The sequence below is a fragment of the Trachypithecus francoisi genome, unplaced genomic scaffold, assembly GCF_009764315.1.
Source record: "Trachypithecus francoisi isolate TF-2019V2 unplaced genomic scaffold, Tfra_2.0 Lachesis_group21, whole genome shotgun sequence".
NCBI classification, from domain to species: Eukaryota; Metazoa; Chordata; class Mammalia; order Primates; family Cercopithecidae; genus Trachypithecus; species Trachypithecus francoisi.
Window position 1 is genome coordinate 23923661 of NW_022681467.1, and position 26845 is coordinate 23950505.

The 26845-nt window shown below is 48.4% G+C and overlaps 1 protein-coding gene across 1 annotated transcript in view; it reads right to left on the minus strand.

Annotated features, from left to right (window-relative positions):
• Nucleotides 1–26845, minus strand: part of VPS16 (VPS16 core subunit of CORVET and HOPS complexes) — a 27744-nt gene continuing 899 nt past the window's right edge. Inside the window, exons 2-24 of the mRNA XM_033185861.1 lie at nucleotides 7973–8061; nucleotides 7630–7727; nucleotides 7414–7542; nucleotides 7189–7333; nucleotides 6919–7034; nucleotides 6690–6812; nucleotides 6502–6557; nucleotides 6078–6167; nucleotides 5883–5977; nucleotides 5652–5728; nucleotides 5066–5197; nucleotides 4842–4969; nucleotides 4676–4711; nucleotides 4372–4480; nucleotides 3688–3822; nucleotides 3484–3592; nucleotides 3309–3406; nucleotides 3117–3224; nucleotides 2733–2810; nucleotides 2471–2640; nucleotides 2293–2389; nucleotides 1474–1577; nucleotides 1–1359 (exon numbers count right to left, since the gene is read on the minus strand). Of these exons, the coding sequence (XP_033041752.1) occupies nucleotides 1215–1359; nucleotides 1474–1577; nucleotides 2293–2389; nucleotides 2471–2640; nucleotides 2733–2810; nucleotides 3117–3224; nucleotides 3309–3406; nucleotides 3484–3592; nucleotides 3688–3822; nucleotides 4372–4480; nucleotides 4676–4711; nucleotides 4842–4969; nucleotides 5066–5197; nucleotides 5652–5728; nucleotides 5883–5977; nucleotides 6078–6167; nucleotides 6502–6557; nucleotides 6690–6812; nucleotides 6919–7034; nucleotides 7189–7333; nucleotides 7414–7542; nucleotides 7630–7727; nucleotides 7973–8061 (2467 nt within the window). The 3' untranslated portion in view covers nucleotides 1–1214. The remainder of the gene's footprint in view (nucleotides 1360–1473; nucleotides 1578–2292; nucleotides 2390–2470; nucleotides 2641–2732; nucleotides 2811–3116; nucleotides 3225–3308; nucleotides 3407–3483; nucleotides 3593–3687; nucleotides 3823–4371; nucleotides 4481–4675; nucleotides 4712–4841; nucleotides 4970–5065; nucleotides 5198–5651; nucleotides 5729–5882; nucleotides 5978–6077; nucleotides 6168–6501; nucleotides 6558–6689; nucleotides 6813–6918; nucleotides 7035–7188; nucleotides 7334–7413; nucleotides 7543–7629; nucleotides 7728–7972; nucleotides 8062–26845) is intronic.

Genomic DNA, 26845 nt, shown 5'->3' on the forward strand with positions numbered 1-26845 from the left:
TGAACATGATAGTTATTTAATATTTGACTTATTATCTCCTTGAAGGACTTTCACAAACTTTCATTTACAAGTCAGCTTGGAAAAGGAAAAAAAGAAATACCTTCTCAGGCCCTGAGTCTCTCTCTCTCTTTCTAAAAGCATGTTCGGCCCTGGGGGTGTTAAAGAGGGATAGGCCTGAAGCTCCAGTGAGGCCTGCGCTCCCTCTGGCTGTGGTTTCCTCCTTGTAGATAAAGTGGGGGCAACAAAGGAAAAGGCAATGCCCTCAGTGTTGGGTGGGGCCCTGGGCATGAAGCCAAGGTGCACTGGAGTCCAGATGGAAGGCTAGATAGGGAGAGCAGAGGACCCCGTGGGTGTTCCTACAGATTGTGGGTCTAAGTGTTCTTTTTTTGGCAGAATTGAAATCTTCCATCCTCCTTTTCTATTTGGCCCAGAGACAACTTGGAATTGCTCACCATAGTTCAGTGGGCAAGAGTTCCAAAGGCCACCACCCCCTGACCCCTATGGCCCGCAGGCCACACACCTCTCATTAGTCCTCCAATTGCCACTGCAGTGCAAATTGGGGCCTTGCCTCAGGCTCCCTTCTCACAGAGGGCCCGATTCCAGTTGCAGCTTGCACTTGGCCGTGGGTTTCAAATCTCTGTTTTGCCACATATTTGCTATTATCAAGCTCCCTCATCCTCAATCTCCTTTCTGTAAAGTGGGGTGATGTTACCTCACAGGGCTGTCATGAGGAATAAATGAAGTACAAATGGTAAAAGTGTTTAGCATGGTTCTTGTGTGTTTACACGCACACACACAGAATGCTTTACAGTGTGTTCTTAGTGAACTGGTGCTTAAGTTTTGTGCCTTCTCTCCCTATAATCCTCCTAGGGGCTGGGAGCTAGTGAAAGCTTTCCTTGTTAACTGTGGAGAGGACAGATTTCTTCCAAGTATGGCTGGAGAAGCCCCCACCTCCAGTCCCAATACAATGGAACACATGGAGTTTTGCTGTGGTGCCTGGAGGATCCTGTCTTGAGCTTGTCTTTGCTTAGGCTGGACTGTGTAAGACAAGCACTCTAAAGTGTTCCAACTTTATTTAAAACCAGAGAGCCCTGCTACCATGCCCCACCTCCTCAGCATTGCTCTAGGGGAGGAGCTGGATGAACTATGGCCCTTCTGCCAAGCCCAGATGCTAGGGGAGGAACCCCTTGCTCAAGATGTACAGGATGGACTCCTCACTTCTTCTGGGCTTGTGCCCTGGCCCGTTGAATCTTGTCAGCTGTGGCCCCATCTGTGGCTCCCGTGCAGTGGGACAATACGAGGCTCAGCTCAGCCTCATTCCGGTGTTCGATGGCCACATCTGCAGCCTGAGCCACATCGCTGTGGTTTGAGCAAGAGAGGAGGTGGTGTCAGGGCTGCTCAAGGGCACAAACCCTGCCTCTCACCAGCCCACAGCTCAGCCACCCAGCACCCACATGCCCTCAGTTGACGCACCCAACAAGAAGCAAAGCCTTGACCTTCTGCTCGGGACCCACACGGGAAGCATACTTCTTGGCTTCATATTTGTTGTGTTGTTTCATGCAGATCTCCACAAAAGGCTTAGGAGGAGAGGAAGCAGGTGGAGGGAGAAGGTAACGCACAGCCCTCCTGTCCTCTCTCTTATGAGCAGAGGCCCAATGGATACATCGTCCATATATATTTTATATGTATACGCCCATCAGTACACATAATCTCCCAGCCCCCACGCACAGACAGTTGTGATCTCAACATTCTTTGGGCAGAAACCACCTAAACCAAAGCTCTGTCAGAGCCTTGAGACAATTATTTCCACAATTCTGCTCTGCCACCCACCGTTACCCCTTGCAACGGGCGTTCCTGCCACCAGCCCTCACATTTCCTGTGTTCTCCTGTGATTAACATTTTCAAACCTCCCCTCTACACCTCTGAACTACCCACCACAGAAAACAGCCCTCGGTATCTCCACTGCCTCCCATATGCACCCTCCCTGTCCCCCTCCACCCTCCTCAAACAGGACTTTCCCTCCAGCACATGGCGCCCCCTGTGGCCCTCCCTGGGGAAAGCAGCTCATTCTCCCTCCCTGTAACATCTGCAGGCAAACTTGGACCCATCCTCCTATACACCCAACACAGTGGATGGTGCCTGCCCACGAATGTGTATACAGGAAGCACTCGCTAACTATGTGGGCAGCTGAACAGGAGCATGAATGGGCCATCCTACCTGTCTCCCTGCCTAGCTCTCTCCCCCGAAGACTACCCTCACTGGAAGTGGGCTGGAGAGAGGACCCTGCCTCACCAGGTAGCCAATGGGTGATTTCTTGCTCTTGGAAAACTTCTCTAGCTCTTCCCAGTCCTCCAAATCTGCCAGGGCAGTCAGCTTCAGCCACCAGAGCCTGCAGGAAAGCTGGGCTTGGAGGTGTTGCAGGAGAGGCAGGTGGTCTTGGGACCCACATGTAGCCTGGGCCCTCACCTACCTCTTGTCAGGGATGCGGAAGTCACGTGCCAGCTGCTCTGCACGCTTGTTGTGACCACCAAGAATGAGGGTGGTAACCGTGTCATGTAGAGACAGGTCTAGGAACTGGCCCCCCAGCTCGTCTTCTAGGCGCCGCTGCAGCCGTAGGAGTCGCATTTGATCCTCTGTAGCCTGGGGACCCAGATAATGAGGCATGATGGGGATGAGGGACCAGGAGGGAAGACCAGGAGAGGAGAAGGCTCTTAGAACAAGATGGGCCAAACCTTGGCTGCAAACTCATTCTTGGCCTTGTAGAAGGCATCGGCGGCTGTTTGCAGAGCTGCTACTCGCCCCTCAATACGCTACAAAGACAAGAAAGAAGGCCTGAACTCACAGCATGCAACCCTCCTCACCCAGGCTACAGTCTTCTTCCCAATCCCTGCGCCCAGGGTCGCCAGGGTCAGCCTTCCCTGCTAGGTGCACCACTCTGATGTCGTAGAGGGATGGCTAGCTCCTCCGACACTAACCCCCATCCTGGCCTCACGTCAGACTCTCCCTCACAGTGAGGACCAGATGCGGTGTGCACCCAACACAAAGGCCTAGATTCCTGAAGGAACCAGACCAACAGCCCCAGCCCACAGGCCCCACACGCCCCATGGACCTCAGACCTCTTCTGCAGCATAGCTGGCTCGGATGTGGAAGCTGCCCAATTCCTGGTGATTGTCATCCTGATTGTAAAGGTCCTTCAGCGTCTCTAGCTCCTGATGCTTACAGAACTGGGGCCACAGGCAGGCAATCAGTCAGCAAGGCCAACTCAAGTGCTCAGAAGGCTCCACCACAACCCTGCCCACTACACACACCTGTCGGTACAAACTCAGGGCCATGGGCTGATTTCGAAGGGTCATGAAAAAATCTCCTCGGTTCAGCTCATTCTTCAGGTGCAGCAACACCGTGAACACTGCAGAAGAATAAGGTGGGGTGGGAACTCCAGCCAGGCTCCCACTCAGCCCAGGGACCCCCCAGCCTTGCCCTCACCCAGATCAGTGTCCCCGCTCTCAATGGCCTTGCTTAGTGCCAGTTTGCTCCTCTTCATCTTTAGGAGAAGGGGTACCTGCTCCCCTGAGCGTGGCTCATACTCCAGCAGCTGTGAGATGAGAAGGAAGGCACAAAGAGAAAGAGCTGGCGTGGGGGCCCTGAACAACCACATCAGAGTGTCTGTGGAGGGCTGGGCACCCACACCTTGATGGCCAGCTCTGTGCGGCCACAGCCATAGGCTCGTGCAGCAATGTCGGAGTAAGAGACACCAGGCGTGTCCCCCAGCTTCTGGTTAATGGCTCGAGCCACATCCTCATCTGAGACATCCTTCTGTTGAACCTGCAAGGGATGCAGGGTGTCACAAACATCTGGATGCTATTCCTCACTCTCCACTCCTGCAAGCCCTTAGGACCCAGCCCTTCAGTTCCCTTCCTCCCTTTCTCCCTCCCTCCCTTCCTTCCTTCTTTCTTTCTCTCTCTCTGTATCTCTCTTTCTCTTTCTTTTTTGAGACAGAGTCTTGCTCTGTCACCCAGGCTGGAGTGCAGCAGTGCAATCTCAGCTCACTGCAACTTCCACCTCCCAGGTGAAAGTGATTCTCCTGCCTCAGCCTCCCAGGTAGTTGGGATTTCAGGCATGCGCCACGACGTCTGGCTAATTTTTATATTTTTAGTAGAGATTTTGTAATTTTTGTATTTTTAGTTTCACCATTTTGGCCAGACTCTTCTTGAACGCCTGACCTCAGGTGATTTGCCTGCCTTGGCCTCCCAAAGTGTTGGGATTACAGGCATGAGCCACTGCGCCTGGCCCAGTTCTACACTTTCTATTTCCTCCACCTCACCAGGGCCTGGAATCCCCTAAATGCCCTTGGACCACATCCCACAGCCTTGCCTTGTAGCAGGCCCAGTGGGCCAGGATCCTGCTGACGCCCTGTACTTCAGGAAGGCGCAAGTACTCGCATATCTGGATGGCCAGGGGGTAAAGCCTCCGCAACACAAGCCTGGTAGACCCGGTAGGTAAAGGATACAAGGAATGAGGTGGAGGAGAAAGAGGGAGCAGAGTGGCCTCAGCCTGCACGTCAGGCCTCCCACATCCTAGAGAGATAGGTCAGGAGCAGTAAACATAAGACCCCACCCAAGACTATAATGTCCACCCCCCTGACAGCTCCCTCACTGCACCCTTGGGCTTACCCTACCTGTCCAGCAGCACCTGGATGGTGAGTTGCTTGTATCTTTATTTTCCTCGGTTAAGGATCCAGCTGGAGAATAAGCCCTGCTTGCCAAGTACCTGCAGACTGCATCTCCAGCCCCTTCCCCTGCCACCCCTGGCTGTAGGTACCCTTCTGGCATGCACAGGGATACTGGCTATAGGTGAGTGGGATCCCAATGTGATAGTCCCGAACAGCATTGAGCACACGCAGGTCCTGACACATGTGCACAAAGCTGTTGGGTGGAAATCTGTCCAGGAAACACTTTCCGAAGGAAGCAGCCTGAGAAGAGCCAGAGGGCAATAGGAGAGAGCTTCCCTGCTACCCATCCCACCCCCTCCCAGCCCCACCCTCTCCAGCCCGGCCATCCAGGCCAACCCTGAGCAGACTCTTCTGCATGTCTGGCTGGTGCTCATGTCCTGCAGCCTCAATGCACTGCTGCACAGCCTGGGTCAGCTGGCCCAGCTCCTGGATCTCCCGCAGGTACTCGTCCGCCTTCTGGCTCTCTTTCTGGTGGGGAGGAGTCCAGAGCCAGAGCATCATGACAGAGAAAACTCCCACATCTGGCCACTAACCATTCTGGGTTGTGGTTCAAATAAACTGGTTTGGAGGGGCTGCACAGGCTGGAGCCCCAACTCCCTCAGCCCACTCAATCCACCTGAGGTGCCCACAGACATCATCCCGTATCAGCCTGCAACTGCCTTTGGGGGTCCTTGAGAACTCCTCCCAATAGTAACCCAGACTGGGTGGGGATAAGTGGGGATGTCCTGCCCGTCCCTATCACACCACATGGAGGACACAGTGTCTCTTCAATCTACCTGAGCCAGCCCTCCCCAGCCCAGACCAGGGTCCTGCCTGGACCCCTCTCTTGACAGGTGGCACCTGGCTATGCTCACACATGCCCACGCAGGGGCAGGGGCAGGAGGAACCATCCTGGGACTGGGAGAGAAGCCCAGGGCTTTACCTCATACTCCTTCTGAGCCTCCAGGAGCAGCGCCCCGGGGGCCATTGAGGCAATTTTGAAGATCTCCTCGCTGGCCGCTGGGGAAAGGAGTTGGTGAGTGAGGGAGAAAGGCAGGGAAACCCTCAGCTCTGCCTCAACATCCTATTCCTGCTCTGCGGCACTGGCCCAGGGCAGCTGGGGTGCCGATGAGTCCCCGCCTTGGGTTACGTGGTGCCCTTGTGAAGGCCTCACCTGGAACCTCATGCAGGAACTCGTGGGTGCTGCGGGAGAAGATGCGGACCCCATCAAGCTCAGGCACCAGGTAGGAGTCCTCGTCCAGCACAAACCTGAGCTTGGTTAAGGCTCCTAAGATCACCTACAGATGGGACGGGGCAGGTGAACCCTTCCCTCCCCACCCTCCGCACACAGGCAGCCCTCCAAGGATACTGGATGCTCTCAGATGCATCGCCCACCACCATCAGCCGCCTCTCCCAGGCCACCACCACGGCCCTCTCCTTGCTACGAGGACGGCTGCACCTGTGAACAGCATACATACACCGGCTAGACACCGTCCCACAGCCATGTCTCCCACATGGCTGCTCACAACCCTTTGTCTTGGGACAGCCTGTATACACTTGCATCCCTGACTGTACACCGACTTCTCCACTTCCCTCTTATCCCTGCGCCCTCAGCTCAAGGCAGCTGTGGCCCACAGAGGACAATGGTTTCCTTCAACTGTGCACTGGCAGAGAAGGTAAGATCCAAGCTCCACTAGGCTTGGCCAGTAGACATGACCAATCAAGGAACTGATTGTCCCAGGAAGCAAGCTATGTCTCACCCGCACCCCCAGCAATAACATCCCCATCCTCACCAGACCATCTGCTTTGGAGGTGCCCGGATGTTGCAGTTGAACTCACATAGCTTCTCCTGAAATGGTGTGGGCAATGTCATGGCCCTGTCCCAGTAGTCACCATTTTAGTCGAAAAGCCCACCCACATCTCCAAAAGATCTTGTACCCTGGACAAGGCACAGTACCCCTGTGTTGCCCCAGGATCACACCTTGAGTGATGCCGTTCCCATCCAGATGTAGCCTGTGTCTGTGAAGAGTGCCAGGTGGCGGTAGGTGAAGGAGACAGCCATCTGTAGGAAGCTGCTTACTCCTGGGGCCAGGCCAGGGGGCGTCTGAAGCAGAACCAGGGTAGGGGTGGGACAGATATATACTGACTTTTCAGAGCCTTCCTATTGCCTAACCCAGCCCCTCCACTTCATTCCCACTCAGGGCCCTAACCACTGCGGAGCAGGCTGCATGGTCCAAAAGATAAAGATCGGGCCCCACAGCCAGAAGAATGTGTGCCACTCGGTCCTGGCACAGCGCAGTCCAGCAGGAGGGTGCACTTTGCAGACCTATGTCCAGGGAAAAGGATAGTGTTAGGATGACCAAGGCCCACAGTTTCTGCTTCTATGGGTCTTCAGCCACAGCTTCTGCTTTTATGGGTCTCACAGGCTAGAGGCACATCTGTGGGTACTGCTTGGCTATCTCAGCAGTGTCAGGGCTTACCTGGCACCTCTGGCATCCGGCGGAGTTTGAGGTCACCCACATTGGCACTGAGGGTGAAGCGGTGGGCCCCTGTGAGGATGGCCACTCCAGAACCAAACTCAGTGTGAAAGATCCGGGCATCCAGAACCCGGTTCTGGAGCACTTCCTGAGGAGAGGGGCCATGGGTTAAGGGAGCCACAGGGTCATAAACTCTACCCCGCTTCCCCAGCCCTCTGTGACCCCTACATTGCCCATGCTGAAGTGTCTCCGGAAGTCACCATGAAGCCCGTAAACCAGTACAGCACCATCTTCCTGCACACAGAGCAGCTCCTCCTCAGCTGACCAGCCCAGGGACACCACGGGTCCACTCTTCCACTGCAGGGGAGAGAGGTTCCTGAGGCTGTCCTCAGATGAGGAAACCCTGTCCAGCCCCAAGCCCCAGGGACCGTCAGAAGTGCTCACCAGCAGGCTGGCCAGGGGCATGCCGGAAGCAGAGTATATATCGAGCACTGGCCTCACACTGGCAGCTTTCTCCTTCCGCCAGGGGTTCCTCAGCAGTGCTACAGTTTGAGAAGAGACCTTCTGTCCTAGCTCCCCAGGCCCACCCCATGTGAAGTAGGCCTCACATCCTGGCTCCCTAGGCCCACCCCATGTGAAGCAGGCCTATAAAAACCAGAAGTAAAAGCATCTCAGCAGGGTGAGTAGGGGTGGCAACAAGAACAACCTGACAGCAAGGACCCAGGAGTCAATGACCTTGAGTTCATTCCAGGGTCCCAGAGCAGATGTCAGTGGAGGGGCAACATACCAATGGGGCCCCCATAGGGTGCAGCAGCCACCAGGCAATCTCTGAGTTCCTCCTTCAGGTCCCAGTCCATGCTGTACAGCTCATATTTCCTGCCCACACAGAGATGAGCAGAAATTAGCCTCATTACCCTGCATCCGGATGGAATGAACCCCAGAGGAATTCCTAAAGCCTCCATTTGTCTTCCACAAGGCCATAGAGGAAGTCTCCACCCCCTACCCCCAGAGGCAGGGAGGAGGGTGATGACCAGAAAGTTGGGTGAACTGACCACATGCATGCCTACGGACAGCAGGCGAGGGAGCAGAGGGTGTTGGCAGGGAAGGATGTGGTTCTTGGGGCAAGTGTCCAAGGATGGCAGGAGCTCTTGAGCCAGGCAGGCTGTGTGGCCAACATCCAAGGCACAAACTGAGATAGAACTAAGGTGAAGTGGCTGGCTCAGGCCAGCTTTAGCAGGAAATGAGACTCTCAGAAAGGGTCTCTCAGAGAAGAAAGCCTTTCTTCTATTTCTAGTTATTTTTTGAGAGAGGGTCTTGCTGTGTTGCTCAGGCTGAGGTGCAGTGTCACAATCACGGCTCTTTGCAGCTTCGACCTCCCAGGCTCAAGTGATCCTCCCATCTCAGCCTCCTGGGTAGCTGGAACTCCAAGGTGCACTACCACACCTGGCTAATTTTTGTATTTTTTGTAGAGATGGATTCTCCCTATGTTGCCCAAGCTGGTCTCAAACTCCTGGGCTCAAGGAATCCTCCTACCCTGGCCTCCAAAGTGCTGGTATTACGGACGTGAGATGCAGTGCCTGGCCTATTTCTGGTTCTTAATGAATCAGGGTGTGGGCTTTATACCCAGGGGTTCAGCTCTATGCTTATTGATGATGAACTTAGTTTTAGAGGTACTGAGTTAGCAGTGCCTGAAAGAAATCCAAGAGGAGCTTTTCAGTGAGATGGTGCTGGGAGGAGTCCTGGATTGGGGATATTAATCTGCCAATGCTTGGCTTATGGGAGGCAACCAAATCACAAATCACAACGAGGCATGAGACGACTGCCATGTGAAATGCTCATGGATCACCAAGTGTGTTCTGTACGGGAAGTCAGAGTAGGGAGCTTGAGGCACGTCATCATACCTCAAGAGCAGGGGACAAGGGGTAGCAAAAGGGACAAAGAAGGAGTGGGCACTATTCCAGGGTGCCAAGAGAAGACAGTGTTTAAGAAGGGCATTGCAGCCAGCATCATTTCAGGGACCTTCTCATTAATGATCAGGAATATGCCCACCATTACCTACTATTTGACATCCTTGTTGTGGTTCTAGGCAACATAATTTAAGAAAAAATAAAGAGATGTTTGTATTTTGACGAACGAGCAGAGTTGTTTCTGTTTGCAAATAATGTGATTATCTACTTAGAAAATCCAAAGTAAGGGGTGCGGTGGCTAATGCCTGTAATCTGAGCACTTTAGGGGGCCAAAGCGGGCAGATTGCTTGAGCTCAGCGGACTGAGACCAGCCTGGGCAACAAGGAGAAACCCTGTCTTTACAAAAAATACAAAAATTAGCTGCATGTCATGGTGCATGCCTGTAGTTACAAGTAGCATGCCAGCTACTTGGGGGGCTGAGGCAGGAGGATCGCTTGAACACAGGAGGTTGAGGCTGCAGTGAGCCAAGATAGCATCACTGCGCTCCAGCCTGGGTGACAAAGTGAGACCCTATCTCAAAAAAGAAAAAAAAAACAAACCCAAAGCAGTCTAGGGAGCAATGAATACGAGACTCTCACAGAGGGCGTAGGGTGATCAACAAAAATCAATATATTTTCTATACCCAGAAATTTTCATACCATAACAAGAATCGATTGGAAATACAAACTTTTCGAGGTGAGGTGGGCAGATCACTTGAGGTCAGGAGTATGAGACCAGCCTAACCAACACGGTCAAACGCTGTCTTTACTAAAAATACAGAAATTAGCTAGGCATGGTGGCGGGCACCTGTAACCCCAGCTACTCGGGAGGCTGAGGCAGGAGAATTGCTTGAGCCCAGGAGGCAGAGGTTGCAGCGAGCCAGGATCATGCCACTGCACTCCAGCCTGGGCAGCAAGAGTGAAACTCCATCTCAACAAATAAATAAACAAATAAATAAAATAAAAATAAAAATGCAAAAATTAGCTGGGCATGGTCATGGGTACCTCTGATCCCAGCTACTCAGAAGGCTAAGGCAGGAGAATCACTTGAACCCAGGAGGCAGAGATTGCAGTGAGCCAAGATTGCACCACTGCACGCCAGCTGCCTGTAGTCCCAGCTACTCAGGAGGTTGAGGCAGGAGAATGGCGTGAACCCGGGAGGGGGAGCTTGCAGTGAGCCGAGACTGCGCCACTGCACTCTAGTCTGGGCGACAGAGCAAGACTCCGTCTCAAAAAAAAAAAAAAAAGAAAGAAATACAACTTTTAAAAGATCCTAATAGTTATGGCAATAAAACTATAAGATATCAAATAATAAATCTAATGAAAAATTTTACAAAATCAAGTATTTTCCAAGGATATAAAAGACATGCAGCAATATCCAAAATAATCTATAAATGTACAGGAATTCCAATAAACACCTTCTGCCAATTATCTGGCCAGTGGAGGGGTAATGCACAAACTGATTCTGAAGTTCATATAGGGCAGTGGCTCACGCCTATAATCTCAGCACTTTCGGAGGCCGAGGTGGGAAGATCACCTGAGGTCAGGAGTTTGAGACTAGCGTGGCCAACATGGTAAAATCCTCTCTCTACTAAAAATACAAAATTAGCCAGGCATGGTGGTGCATGCCTGTAATCCCAGCTAGTCAGGAGGCTGAGGCATGAGAATCGCTTGAACCTGGGAGGCGGGGGTTGCAGTGAGCCAAGATTGTGCCACTGCACTCCAACTTGGGCGACTGAGGGAGACTCCGTCTCAAAAAAAGAAAAAAGAAAAAAAAAGTTCATATGGGGCAAAATGGTCATCTGAAAAAGGAAATACCACAAAATATTTAAGAACATTTTGAAAATATGAGAACAGATGTATACCAGATATCACACACTATATAAAATTAATTAAAACTATTATTTTGGCACAAGAATGTGCAAATAGATAAATGGAAGAGGATGGAGTCTAGGAAAATATCTCAGAATTGAGCAAATAATAAAGATGGCATTTCAAATTGGTGCAAATTGATACCTGAAATGAGACAATGGGCCATATAGGAAGAACCACAATAAATGCTATTTCATTATTTTACTTCTGTGTTAATATATAGATAAATGCTCAAGAGACTTCCATACTAAACCAGAGACAGTGATTACCTTCGGGGAGGGTGGTAGATGGGGTAGACACCTGCAGAGCTGTCCATTTTTATACTACAAGCATACATCATTTTGTTTTATTGCACTTTGCTTTATTGCACTTTGCAGTTACTGCATTTTTACAAATTGAAGGTTTGTGGCAACACTGAGTCAAGCAAATCTATCAGCGTCATTTTTCCAACAGCATGTGCTCACTTCACGCCTCTGTGCCACAATTTGGTAATTCTCGCAATATTCTGAACTTTTTCATTATTATTATATCTGATAAGGTGATCTGCAATCAGTGATGTTACTACTATAATTGTTTTGGGGTGCCACAAACAACGCCCATACATGATGGTGAGCTTAATGGATAAATGTTGTACGTGTTCTAACTGCTCCACCAATGAGTTGTTCCCCATCGTCTCTCTCTCTCTCCAGGCCTTCCTATTCTCTGAGACACACAGTGTGGAAATTAGGCTAATTAAAAACCCTCTCACTGTTCAAGTGAAAGAAGAGTGGCAAATCTCTCACTTTAAATCAAAAGCTAGAAATGACTAACCTTAGTGAGGAAGGCATGTGGAAAGCCAAGACAGGCCAAAAGCCAGACCTCGTGTGCCAGTTAGCCAAGTTGTGAATGTAAAGCAAAAGTTCTTGAAGGAAATTAAAAGTGCTACTCCAGTGAACACAGGAATGATAAAGAAAGTAAAGTAGCCTTATTACTGGTAAGGAGAAAGTTTTGGTGAACTATGTATAAGATCACAACATTCCCTTAAGTCAAAGCCTAATCCAGAGCAAACTCTTAAATTCTATAAAGGCTGACTCTTAAATTCTATAAAGGCTGAGAGAGGTGAGGAAGCTGCAGAAGTTTGAAACTAGCAGAGGTTTGTTCATGAGGTTTAAGGGAAGAAACCATCTCTATAATATAAAAAAAGCACAAGGTAAAGCAGCAAGTGCTGACATAGAAGCTGTAGCAAGTTATCCAGAAGATCTAGTAAAGATCATTGACAAAGGTGGCTGGCTAAACAACAGATTTTCAGTGTAGATAAAACAGTGTTATATTGGAAGAAGATGCCATCTAGATCTTTCATAGCTAGAAAGAAGTCAACACCTGGCTTCAAAGCATATGAGGACAGGGCTGACTCTCTTGTTGGGGCCTAATGTAGCTAATGACTTTAAGTTGAGACCAATGCTCATTTTACCATTCTGGAAATCCTAGAACCCTTAAGGATTATGCTAAATCTACTCTACCTGTTCTCTAGAAATGGGATAACAAATCCTAGATGACAGCACATTGTTTACAGCATGGTTTACTAAACGTTTTAAGCCCACTGTTGAGACCCACTGCTCAAAAAAAAAGATTCCTTTAAAAACATTACTGCTCATTGGCCAGGCATGGTGGCTCACGCCTGTAATCCCAGCACTTTGGGAGGCCAAGGCAGGCAGATCACAAGGTCAGGAGTTGAGACCAACCTGGCCAATATGGTGAAACCCCGTCTCTACTAAAAATACAAAAATTAGCCGGGCATGGTGGCAAGCACCTGTGGTCTCAGCTGCTCGGGAGGCTGAGGCAGAGGAGTTGCTTGAACCCAGGAGGTGGAGGTTGCGGTGAGCTGAGACAGAGCAAGAGTCCGACTCAAAAAAAAAAAAAAAAAAAAATACTGCTCATTGACAACATATCTGGTCCCCCAAAAACTCTGATGGAGATGTATGAGGAGATTCATGTTGTCTTTATGCCTTCTAACACGACATCCATTGTGCAGCTCATGGATCAAGGGAAGAGTGATTTCAATGTTCTTTTCCTTTTTTTTTTTTTTTTTTGAGATGGAGTCTCACTCTGTTGCCCAGGCTGGAGTGCAGTGGCGCAATCTCAGCTCAAGACAACCTCCACCTCCCAGGTTCAAGCAATTATCCTGCCTCAGCCTCCTGAGTAGCTGGAACTACAGGCATGCGCCACCATGCCTGGCTAATTTGTCTATTTTTTTAGCAGAGACAGGGTTTCACCATGTTGGCCAGGCGGGTCTCAAACTCCTGACCTCAAGTGATTCACCCACCTCGGCCTCCCAAAGTGTTGGGATTACAGATGTGAGCCACCACGCCCGGCCTCAATTTTCAAGTCTTATATAAGAAATACATTTTTTTTCTTTCTCTCTCTCATTTTTTTTTTTTTTTTTTAAAGAAAGACATTGTCTTGCTCTGTTGCCCATGATGGAGTGCAGTGATGTGATCATGGCTCACTGTAGCCTTGAAGCCTCAAACTTCTGGGCTCAAGTGATCCTCCAGCCTCAGCCTCCTGAGGAGCTGGGACTACTGGCACATGCTAGTGCACCTGGCTAAAAAATTGTGTGTGTGTGTGTGTGTGTGTGTGTAGAGACGGGGACTCACTCTGTTGACAGGCTGGTCTTGAAATCCTGGCCTCAAGTGATTCTTATACTTTGGCCTCCCAAAGTGCTGGCATTACAGGTGTGCACCACTGTGCTCAGCCTAAAAACACATTTTATAAGGCTATAGCTGCCATAGCTAGTAATTCCTCTGATGGATCTGGACAAAGTAAATTGAAAGCCTGGAAAGGTTTTCAGTGGTGCAATCTCGGCTGGAAAGGAGTCACCATTCTAGATGCCATTAAGAACACTTATGATTCATGGCTGGGCATGGTGGCTCATGCCTGTAATTCCAGCATTTTGGGAGGCTGAGGCAGGCAGATCGCCTGAGGTCAGGAGTTCAAGACCAGCCTGGTCAACATGGTGAAATCCTGTCTCTACTAAAAATATATAAATTAGCCAGGTGTGGTGGCGGGTACCTGTAATCCCAGCTACTCAGGAGAATCACTTGAACCCAGGAGGTGGTGAGCCGAGATCATGCTACTGCACTCCAGCCTGGGTGACAGAATGAGACTTCGTCTAAAAAAAAAAAAAAACCAACACTTATGATTCATGAGAGGAGGTCAAAATATCAACATTAACAGGAGTTTGGAATAAGTTGATTCCAATCCTCATGGATGACTTTGAGGGGTTCAAGGCTTCAGTAGAAGAAGTCTCTGCAGATGTGGTGGAAATAGCAAGAGAATCAGAATTAGAAGTGGAGCCTGAAGATGTGACTGAAATGCTTCAATCTTAGCACTTGAACAAAAAAGGATTTGCGGCCGGGCGCGGTGGCTCAAGCCTGTAATCCCAGCACTTTGGGAGGCCGAGACGGGCGGATCACGAGGTCAGGAGATCGAGACCATCCTGGCTAACACGGTGAAACCACGTCTCTACTAAAAAAATACAAAAAACTAGCCGGGCAAGGTGGCGGGCGCCTGTAGTCCCAGCTACTCGGGAGGCTGAGGCAGGAGAATGGCGTAAACCCGGGAGGCGGAACTTGCAGTGAGCTGAGATCTGGCCACTGCACTCCAGTCCGGGCGACAGAACGAGACTCCGTCTCAAAAAAAAAAAAAAAAGGATTTGCTTCTTATGGATGAGCAAAGGAAGTTTTTTGTTGTTGTTGTTGTTGTTTGTTTGTTTTGAGACAGTCTTGCTCTGTCACCCAGGCTGGAGTGCAGTGGCATGATCTCAGCTCACTGCAACCTCTGTCTCCCAGGTTCAAGCAATTCTCCTGCCTAGGCCTCCTGTAGCTGGGATGACAGGCACCCACCACCACACCCAGCTAATTTTTGTATTTTTAGTAGAGACAGGGTTTCACCATTTTGGCCAGGCTGGTTTTGAACTCCTGGCCTCAAGTGCTCTGCCCACCTTGGCCTCCCAAAGTGCTGGGACTATAGGTATGAGCCACCATGCCCAGCTGAAAGTGGTTTCTCGAGATGGTATCTACCACTGAGAACATTGTTGAAACGACAACAAAGGATTCAGAGTATTACACATACTTAGTTAATAAAGCAGTGGCGTGGTTTGAAAGGATTAACTCCAATTTTGAAAGTTCTACTGTGGATAAAATGCTACCAGACAGCATTGCATGCTACTAAGAAACCTTTCATGCCCACTGATGTGGCAACTTCATTGTTGTTTTAAGAAATTATGATAGCCACCCTAACCTTCAGCAACCACAACTCAGATTAGTTAGTGGCTGTCACCATTGAGGCAAGACCCTCTACCAGCAAAAATACTACATGTTGCTTAAGACTCTGATTATCACTAGCATATTTTAGCAATAAAGTGTTTTTAAGTTACGTACATTTGTTTAGATATAACGCTATTGCACACCTAATATACTACAGCATACTGTAAACATAAAACTTCATATGGACTGGGAAACCAAAAAAATTCATGTGACGTGTTTTGCAATATTCATTTTATTGTTGTGGTCTGGAACTGAACCTGTAATATCTCCAAAGTATGTCTGTACATACTCTGGCATTATTCGAATTTACAACCCATATGCATTTCTTTTGACATTCTATAACTATAATCATTGGGTGAAAAAACATCTGATAGGAAAACAGATACTCATACAAATCTAGCATGCCAGTTATCAACGCATTCTCAGCTCCAAATTCACCCTGTAACACATCTTCTGTGGTAATGGTCAGCATTCCTTTAAGCATTTCTCCTATTTTATAGTGAGCATGTTAAGCTTTCTCAGCAGAGGGCGCTGGAAGGACACTGCACTAGGAAGGGTCCCTCCTGTGCTTCCAGTGGTGGCCATCAGCCGGCAGTCAGGGTGTGAGAACATCTAGTACTGCTCTGCCCCAGCCATGCATTCGCAAAGCATGGTCCCTCAGCAACAACGCAGCCCTTTCCGGATCACCTTCTCAAGCTCTCTCGACAGACGCTGCATTCCAGGCTTCCTGCCCACACCAGGTCCCCACTTTCTCTCTATACAGAGATGTCTGGCCACTGGTTGCATCCTGCCTGTACACTAGTGTTTCGACCAACGTCCTCTGCACACCTGTACGCCCAGCCACTGGCTGTGGCTTGCCATATACATATATATACACACACACACACACACACACACACACATATATATATATATTTTTTTTTTTTTTGAGACGGAGTCTCGCTCTGTCGCCCAGGCTAGAGTGCAGTGGCCGGATCTCAGCTCACTGCAAGCTCCGCCTCCCGGATTTACGCCATTCTCCTGCCTCAGCCTCCCGAGTAGCTGGGACTACAGGCGCCCGCCACCTTGCCCGGCTAGTTTTTTGTATTTTTTAGTAGAGACAGGGTTTCACTGTGTTAGCCAGGATGGTCTCGATCTCCTGACCTCGTGATCCGCCCGTCTCGGCCTCCCAAAGTGCTGGGATTACAGGCTAGAGCCACCGCGCCCGGCTATTTTTTTTTTTTTAGACGGATTCTCGCTCTGTCGCCCAGGCTGGAGTGCAGTGGCGCAATTTCGGCTCCCGCAAGCTCCGCCTCCCGGGTTGACGCCATTCTCCTGCCTCAGCCTCCTGAGTAGCTGGGACTACAGGCACCTGCCACCACGCCCGGCTAATTTTTAGTAGAGACAGGGTTTCACCGTGTTAGCCAGGATGGTCTTGATTTCCTGACCTTGTGATCTGCCCACCTCAGCTTCCCAAAGGGCTGGAATTATAGGTGTGAGTCACCAAGCCTGGCCTGTTTTGTTTTGTTTTGTGAGATGGAGTTTCGCTCTTGTCCCCCAGGCTGAAGTGCAATGGTGCAATACCAGCTCACTGCAACCTCTGCCTCCTGGGTTCAAGCGATTCTCCTGCCTCAGCCTCCCAAGTAGCTGGGATTACAGGCATGCGCCACCATGCCCAGCTAATTTTGTAGTTTTAGTAGAGATGTGGTTTCACCACTTTGGACAGGCTGGTCTCAAACTGATATTTTTAGTAGAGACGGGGTTTCTCCACGTTGGTCAGGCTGATCTCGAACCTCCAACCTCAGGTGATCCACCCACCTCTGCCTTCCAAAGTACTGGGATTACAGGCACGAGCCACCGCGCCTGGCCTGGTTTGCCATATTGATACTGTGTGTTGCAGGCCTCCTGCCTGCACCAGCACTCCCATTCACACTGTACACCCAACACTCCAGGCTAAGAGTTGCAGCTTGCCTACGTCTTCATATCCCTTGTGGTCCCAGAGGGTTGCTTCTTGCTTGTCTGATATTATAGACCAGCTCTAACCTGGGCAAACCAACTTCTCTGCCATCCAGTGTGCTGCAACTGTATTTTTCCAGTGAGGTCTGAACCCTAGCCGGAAGACAGGCTCCCTCTTCCAAGTTTGTCATTCCTTGGGTACTCTTCCTTGGCCCTAGGCTATCATAAAATTTTCTTATATCTCATACTCTTTTTCTTTCTTTTTTTTTGAGACAGTTTTACTCTATCCCCTGGCTACAGAGCAGTGGTGTGATCAGTTCACTGTAGCCATGACCTCCCAGGGCTCAGGTGACTCTGCCACCTCAGCCTCCTGAGTAGCTGGGACTACAGGTGTGCACCACCATGCCCAGCTAATTTTTTTTTTTTTTTTTTTTTGTAGAGATGGAGTTTCACCATGTTGCCCAGGCTGGTCTCAAACTCCTGGACTTGTGTGATCTGCCCACCACGGCCTCCCAAAGTATTGGGATTACAGGCATGAGCCACCGTGTACAGCCATATCATATACTCCTTTATCACAGTTAAATAATTTATTTTTCTTTTCTTTGGAGATGGCGTCTTGCTCTGTCGCCAGGCTGGAGTGCAATGGCACAATCTCGGCTCACTGAAACCTCTGCCTCCCAGGTTCAAGCGATTGTCCTGCCTCAGCCTCCCAAGTAGCTGGGACTACAGGTGTGCACCACCACACCCAGATAATTTTCATATTTTTAGTAGAGATGGGGTCTCACCATGTTGGCTAGGATGGTCTCAATTTCTCGACCTCATGATCTCCTTGCCTCAGCCTCCCAAAGTGCTGGGATTACAGGCATGAGCCACTGCACCCAGCCTTTTTGTTTTGTTTTTTTGAGACAGAGTTTTGCTCTTGTTGCCCAGGCTGGAGTGCAGTGGTGCGATCGGGGATCACTGCAACCTCTGCCTCCGAGGTTCAAGGAATTTTCCTGCCTCATCCTCCCAAGTAGCTGGGATTACAGGCGCCCGCCACACCTGGCTAATTTTTTGTATTTTTAGTAGAGATGGGGTTTCACCATGTTGGCCAGGCTGGTCTCAAACTCCTGACCTCAGCTGACCCGCCAGCATTGGTATCCCAAGGTGTTGGGATTACAGGAGTGAGCCACCACACCAGGCCAATAATTCTTTATATTAAACTTCCCACATTAAGTCTTCTGACTGGACCCAGACTGGTACAGATGTGGTATAGCGGGAATAGTCCCAGAAGATAGACCCCTTAAAGATGGGATTTGGGAACTGGCTTGGTGTTGAGCTCTTTGTCAATGGAAAACTGATGCTATAACCCATTGTATGCACCTGCATCACAATTCATCAAGCCTGCAGTTTACTGTGGTGAAACAGTAACTGAAACATGTGCTGTGGGAGTGACTTCTATATTTGCCAGTGTGGCAGTAATGGTGACTTTATAGATGGTGGCATAGGATGGATTATTTTGAGTGCACTTGAACATTTACAAAGAGAGTGATCTGAGGTCTGTTAACATTCAGCTTGAGTCATGTTCTGAGAGGCAGAAGGCTTCTCTAACAGTCCCCCCAAAAAAATCTTATTTCAGCCGGGTACAGTAGCTCACATCTGTAATCCCAGCATTTTGGGAGGCAGAGGCAGGCAGATCACCTGAAGTCAGAAGTTCAAGACCAGCCTGACCAACATGGCGAAACCCTGTCTCTACTAAAAATACAAAACTAGCTAGGCGTGGTGGCGGGTGCCTGTAATCCCAGCTACTCAGGAGGCTGACACAAGAGAATGCTTGAACCCAGGAGGTGGAGGTCGCAGTGAGCCAAAATTGTGCCACTGCACTCTAGCCTGGGCAACAAGAGCAAAACTCTGTCTCAAAAAAAAAAAAAAAGAATCTTATTTCTTGTATCTACGTAGCTGCTATTGCTGAAAATCAAACACAAATTTGTGAGTTGTTGAATTACAACAGTTGAATTCACCCCAACACACCATTTCTCATGTGAAAATTAGGGTACTGATAGGAAACAATGAGATCCTGAAACTTGGAAGAGGGATATCTGGTTAGATCCACATGAAACTGACAATTTTGGACTCCCAGGTCATTCTGAGCTTCCCTTACCAGAGGGAAGCCTTCCTGTCTACAAGGAGACTAGCTTTTCCCTGAAAGCCCTGCTAACCTAACTTGGGGTAGCTGTCTTAGAAGCCTCCCAATCCAAGTAACACTGCCAATAGCAAAGACGATACATGACCCCAATATGGCACCATCCCTGGAGGAACCAGCCTACAAGTTGATTATATTGGGTCTCTTCTATTTCAGAGAGGGCAACGACTTACCCCCACTGGAACAGATACATATTCTGAATGTGGATTTGCCTTTCCTGCCTGTAATGTGTTTTCCAGCACCCACCATCTGTGGATTTACAGAATGCTCTATCCAGCATTGTGGCATTCTGCAAAGCACTGCAGCTAATCAAGGACCTCATTTCATAGCAACGAAAGGTAGCAGTGGGCTCACAGCCATGGGATCAATTGGCCTTACCCTATACCCCATCACTCACAAGTGGCTGACCTAAATTTACTGACAACTTGGTTATAGCACCAATTGCAAGACAATGTCCTTAAAGGGGTGGGGTTCTTTCTTATAGGATGCAGCCTATGCTTTTAATCAGAGATGATTACATGGTGTTATCTCCTCCATTTGGGGCCCACATTCAAGAGGTGGAAGTGGGAGTGACTCCGCTCACTATTACACCTGATAACAACCTTACAAAAATGTTGCTTCGGACAGTCATGGCTCACACTTGTAATCCCAGCACTTTGAGAGGTTGAGGTGGGTGGATCACCTGAGCCCAAGAGGTTGAGGCTGCAGTGGACCAAGACTGCACCACTGAACTCCAGCCTGAGTGACAGAGTGAGACTGTCTCTAAAAAATTAAAATACTGGCCGGCGCGGTGGCTCAAGCCTGTAATCCCGCACTTTGGGAGGCGAGGGGCGGGATCACGAGGTCAGGAGATCGAGACCATCCTGGCGAACACTGTGAAACCCCGTCTCTACTAAAAACTACAAAACTAGCCGGCGAGGTGGCGGGCGTCTGTAGTCCCAGCTACTCGGAGGCTGAGGCAGGAGAATGGCGTGAACCCGGAGGCGGAGCTTGCAGTGAGCTGAGATCCGCCACTGCACTCCAGCCTGGGCGACAGAGCAAGACTCCGTCTCAAAAAAAAAAAAAAAAAAAAAAAAAAAAAAATAAAATAAAAAATAAAAAATAAATAAAAGTAGAGCCCTTGTGGTGAGTGAATGCAGGCTGACTCCATGTAATAGGGCTGTGGGACCCCAGTTGGGGTTGGTGCCTGTGGATGTGTAGCAGTCCCAATCTGCCTACTATGTGAACCTCATGGCAGTGCTCATCAGCCTGGGTACATGTACAGAGGTGGTGAGAGGCTGGTGCACTGGAAGGTGGTTCTGCACCATACAGGTGTAATCAAAGGACAAAGGATCAAGGTTGTTAGGAAAAGGGCAAGAAAAAAACTGAAGCAACTGACTGTGGCTACACTCTAAGGGGGGCAGAGAGGGAAACATCTACAGAAGGGGGTTCTGCATGTAGACAGCAAGAGAACAGAGGGCTCCATGAATGAGGATCCTGAGGAGGTCGAAGGATGGGTATATCATGGGGAGGTATTAGAGTATGGGTGCAGACAGGAGCTTATGGTAAGAGAGGGGGTGGGGCCAGGCACATAGGCTCACACCTGTAAATCCCAGCACTTTGGGAGGCCAAGACAGGCGGATCACAGAGTCAGGAGAAAGAGACCATCCTTGTCAACATGGTGAAACCCCATCTCTACTAAAAATACAAAAAACTGGGTGTGGTGGCGCATGCCTATAATCCTAGCTACTCAGGAGGCTGAGGCAGGAGATTTGCTTGAACCCAGGAGGCGGAGGTTGCAGTGAGCCGAGATCACGCCACTGCACTCCAGCCTGGCGACAGAGCAAGAGTCCGTCTCAAAAAAAAAAAAAAAAGAGAAAAAAAAGAGGGGGCGGTTTGAATTTAGCATTTCAGAGGTAGAGCAGTTCTAGATAAGCACAAGGGTCGGGTGGGATCCAGGGAAGGGGTAGGTGAGATGGATAAAATCACTTGAGTAGAGGTCATAGAACCATGAAGCCAGGTGGTCACTTAAGTCACCCTGGAAGGTGGCAGGAGCTGGGATGCCTAGGAGGCTGTGGGCTAAAACAATAATCAGGGAGTAATGCAGTTGGTCAAGGACGTCAGCAGCGACACAGACCAGGTGGGAAGGAGGCACAATGGAGCCCCTAAAGGGGTACAAAAGTAAAGGTCAGGGAGTGAAGAGCAATAATGTATGGACCATCTCCTGAAGCCTTACAGGCAAAGTGGGCTTCTAGAGGACAGTGAGGTGACTCAAACTGTGCCTGGAGGGTAGCACAGGGTATGGATGGGCAGAGTGAAGGGCAGCTTCTCAGAAAAGCCTAAGGGTAAGGACTCTGTGAGGAGAGGCCACACCCTTAGTGGGGAAGGCCAGCCCCATCTTTCTCTTCCACTCCTGGGTCCCAGAAGTGGAAATCTCAGCAGTAGTAAATGGACCTTGGAATAGAATACCAGGAAATCGTTAAATCTAATGATTTAGTTAGGTACTGGTAGCCTCAATTCCAGTCCCCTGCTGGAAATAGTGAGGGAATTCCTGTGGCAGGGAGGCTGAACTGCTGGAGAAGCATGGTCTACTGGGGTGTGAGAAGACCCTTGAGTGAAAATAGATGATCTCCAGCCTGTCCAAGCTAAGATATCAGACCATTAAAGAGGAAGATGCATGTTAGGTATAATCTGGTTGCCTTGGGGTATAATCCAGTAATTCCCAAATCTCAGGCCCTAAAGAGAGTTCACTGTCACTCCTGCAATCCCTTGTTTCCAGCCTGTCTCAAGAACATATACTACTAAAGAACTCCTAGGAATTGTTGCTGGGAATGTAAAATGGTACATCAGCTGCTATGGAAAAAAATAAACACAGAATTATCATATGATCCAGCAATTCCACTTCTGGATATATACCCTAAATAATTAAAAGCAGAGTACAGAGGCCGGGCACAGTGGCTTATGCCTATAATCCCAGCACTTTGGGAGGCCGAGGCAGGCAGATCACCTGAGGTCAGGAGTTCAAAACCAGTCTGGTCAACATAGTGAAACTCCATTTCTATTAAAAATACAAAAATTAGCCAGGCGCAGTGGTGGGCACCTGTAATCCCAGCTACTCAGGAGTCTGAGGCAGGAGAATCACTTGAACCTGGGAGGCAGACGTTGCAGTGAGCCAAGATCACGCACTGCACTCCAGCCTGGGCGACAGAGCAAGACTCCATTTAAAAAAAAAAAAAAAAAGTGGAGTACAGAAAATATTTAAGAGATATTTGTAGACCCACATTCATAGCAGATTATTCACAAGTAGCCAAGGGCTACCAGCAACCCAAGTGTCCATGGAAAGATGAAATGGATAAGCAAAATGTGGTATATGCATACAATGGAATGTTATTCCGCCTCAAAAAGAAAGAAAATTCTGACACATGCTATAACATGGATAAACCTTGAAAATATTATGCTAAGTAAAATAAACCAGTCACAGGAAGATAAGTTCTGTATGACTCCACTTACATAAGGAGTCTAGAGTAGTCAAATTCTGAGACAGAAAATAGAATGGTGGTTGCCATGGGCTGGAGGGAGGAAGACTTGGGAGGTTGTTTGAGGGTATAGAATTTCAGTTTTGCAAGATGAAAATGTTCTGGAGACTGGTTGCACAACAACGTGAATAAATTTAACACTACTAAAGGGTACACTCAAAAACGGTTAAGATAGTAAATTTTATATCATGTATATTTAACCACATTCTTTTTAAATGTTCATTTTTTTTCAGCCTCCCAAGTAGCTGGGATTACATGTGCGTGCCACTACACACTGCTGATTTTTTTTGAAAAAAAGTTTGTGTTTATCTATCCAAAAAAAAAATGAAACAAAAATGTAACTACTTAAATAGTTGCCCTCCCTTTTAAAAATAATTTCAGGAGTATATAATGTATCTTAAGTCTCCTTTCTTTTACCATAAGATGCTTCTTAGTACCTGAAACTCAATGTATTTAGAACCAGCTCACCTTCTTCCCTGCCAAACTCACTCCTCCTTTCTCATGATTTTATTTAAGCCCTAAATTCAAGTCATCCTTGATTCCTTGCTCTCCTTCCTCCCCATCAAGTGCAATCATTACGAATTCCTTCCACTTTACCTCTTAAATCTCTCAGATCGGCCCCTTCTCTCCACCTCCAACATCACCACCCCTAGTACTGGCCATCCTCAACTTCTTCCTGGTCTGTTCCATCAGGCTCCTAACCATCTCCCTTGTTTCCATTTTGCTTGTTCCTTCCATCTTTTCCCCACTATTGCCTACAAAAGGAACTTAAAACACACACACACACACACACACATCTCTTGCAAATCCAATTACATCAATCTTGTGTTAAGATCCTTTAATTGAGGCTTCCCATCATTCTTCATATAATGGTGGTCTACATGTCCCTGCAGGGTGTGACCCCTACATGATGGGCATCAACTTCATCCATGTCCTGTTCTTGTTGCCTACAGCACTCCAGCCACACTCGCTCTCTTTAGGTCACTGTGTATGCCTCAGTCATTCCTGCCTCAAGACTTTTGTGTATATGCTCTTCTCCACCTCCATCCCACTTCCTGCACCTAAATCTACTCATCCCCTGGATAGGGTATTATTACTTCTTTTAGAGTATCTCCTCTACCTTTGACTCCCCGAGTCTGTGGCATGTTCTCTTAGGTTACTTGCTCCTATACTTCTCTTTATAGTGATTATGATCAAACAAATACTGAGTGATTATCAACTGTCTCGCCTGCTGGCTGTAAGCTCTATGAGGGCAGGCAGAACCCTTCCACATCTGTTTTATTTTACTGGCTCAGCCTGACAAAGGGATGGGACAAATTAATTAATTAGATTAGCCCAAGTTGCATTTTTAGGATTAAAAAAATGGCTTGACTTCTGGAGTCCCATAAGAACTGGTCACCGTTTATCCTCCATGCCTTCCCAAATTGAGTGAGTTCTCCAGAATATTACTTCCAATGCACAAGAATCCTGTCAGGCAGATAGGACTTGAAATGTAATGTCTGCCACCTGTTTATCATTCATTCACTGACTCAGACATGTATCGAGTCCTACCTATGCATAAAGCCATGCACACTGATGAACAAAACTAAGTGCTTGCTCTTAAAGCATTTCCACTCTGGTGGAAGAGGTGAAACATGCCCTTATATTTTTCTGTTAACCTCCCCACCCCCAAAACCGTATTTTTTAACAGGGGTCTAGAACCTGTTCGGGTTCAAAGCCTGACTCCACTACTCAATAGCTGTGTAACCTGGTCACTAGTTGTATAATCTGGCCTCTCTGTGCCTCGGCTTCCTCATCAGTAAGACGGTATCTACCTCATGGGATTGTAAGGCTTAAGTAAGTTAAAACACATAAATTACTTAGCATAATGTTCAGTACATAAGAAAGGCTCAATAGCTGTTAGCAACTTAAAACATAAATATCCTCCCCAGCAAGCCTTAGACCCCTATTCCTTTCTGGCAGTACAGCACAGGTAAGAGTAGCTTAATCATTCAGGTTGTGTTTGTGGCATGCACCCAACACATACATTCTTTTAAAACCTTATTAAAATGTCAACAAAGCAAAGACTACATCTGATAAATAAGAGCTCTGTGGTAATGAGGTCACTGTCTGCAGTACTCTTTGATTTAATAAGCCTGGGTAGGCAACAGGTATCTTCAAAATAATACAAGTAAAGTTGATATTTTAAAAGTGAATGTCGTATCAACTAGCTGGTGTGTAAATACTAAATGATATGGCTACCTTTGTCAGCTGATTTCCCTTCTCCACAGAAACAAGTTGAAATAATTTCCTACTGATTTTATGGATTTTTAACAGTTTTTGCAATTTTTTCATATTGCACAGGCATATTTCTTTTTTTCTTTTTCCCCTGAGATGGAGTCTTGCTCTGTTGCCCAGGCAAGATTACAGTGGTGCGATCTTGGCTCACTGCAACCTCCACCTCCCAGGTTCAAGCAATTCTCCTGCCTCAGCTTCCCGAGTAGCTGGGACTACACGTGCATGCCACCACGCCCGGTAAATTTTTGTACTTCTAGTAGAGACGGGGTTTCATCATGTTGGCCAGGCTGATCTCGAACTCCTGACCTCGTGATCCGCCTGCCTCGGTCTCTCAAAGTGCTGGGATTACAGGTGTGAGCCACTGCGCTCGGCCAATTGCACAGGCATATTTATAAGAGAGAATTACAAATAAACAACAAATGCAACAGGTCTCTAAAAACTGCCACAGGGCACTTGTCTATCTAGGAAGTATATCACATTAGGTACCAAAAATTTTAAAGTTTTAATATGCCAATGAGAATGGTATATAGTTTCATTAGCACAAACAAATGTCTTCTATGTAAGACTGCCATGGATGTCTTTGTGATCTTTACTTGCAATCAATACATATATACATATGTATATTTTTTGAGACAGAGTCTCGCTCTGTTGCCTGGACTGGAATTCAATGGTGCGATCTCAGCTCCCTGCAACCTCCGCCTCCCGGGTTCAAGCGATTCTCCTGCCTCAGCCTCCCAAGTACCTGGGATTACAAGCACCTGCCATCATGCCTGGCTAATTTTTGTAGAGATGGGGTTTCACCATGTTGGTTAGGCTGGTCTCAAACTCCTGATGTCTGGTGATTCACCCACCTCGGACTCCCAAAGTGCTGGGATTACAGGCATGAGCCACTGTGCCCGGCCTAAAATAATATTTTTAGTTTTTCAGAAGGAGTATGCTATGTTGCCCAGGCTGGAGTGCAGTGGCTATTCACAGGTGCTATCACTGGTCCCTACACCCTCAAACTTTTGGGCTCCAGTGATTCTCCTGCCTCAGCCTCTCCAGTAGCTGGGACTATAGGCACATGACACAAAGCTCGGCCCAATAAAATTTTTTTTAAAAACTTTAATGGGCAATTATTACATAGCAAGCACTGTTCTAAATATGCACTGGTCATAAAGAGAGGCAAGAAACATGCTTTTGGCCCAGCTCAGTGGCTCACGCCTATAATCCCAGTACTCTGGGAGGCCGAGGTGGATAGATTGCTTAAGGTCAGAAGTTCAAAACCAGCCTGGCCACCATGGTGAAATCCCAGCTCTACCAAAAAATACAAAAATTAGCCAGGTGTGGTGGCGGGAGCCTGTAGTCTCAGCCACTCGGGAGGCTGAGGTAGGAGAATCGCTTGAACCCGGGAGGCGGAGGTTGCAGTGAGTCGAGTGCCACTGCACTCCAGCCTGGGCGACAGAGCAAGACTGTTTGAAATATATATATATTTTCAGCCCTGAAGGAGCCTGGTTTAGCAGAAGAAACCTATACAAATGTCGCCTAAACATACAAATAGGCCATACCTAACAGACCCTAGCACTAAGCCCAGTGAGGCCCACAGGATTCTATTGTGGGAGAATTAGACACAGTTCCAAAAAGAACCCTT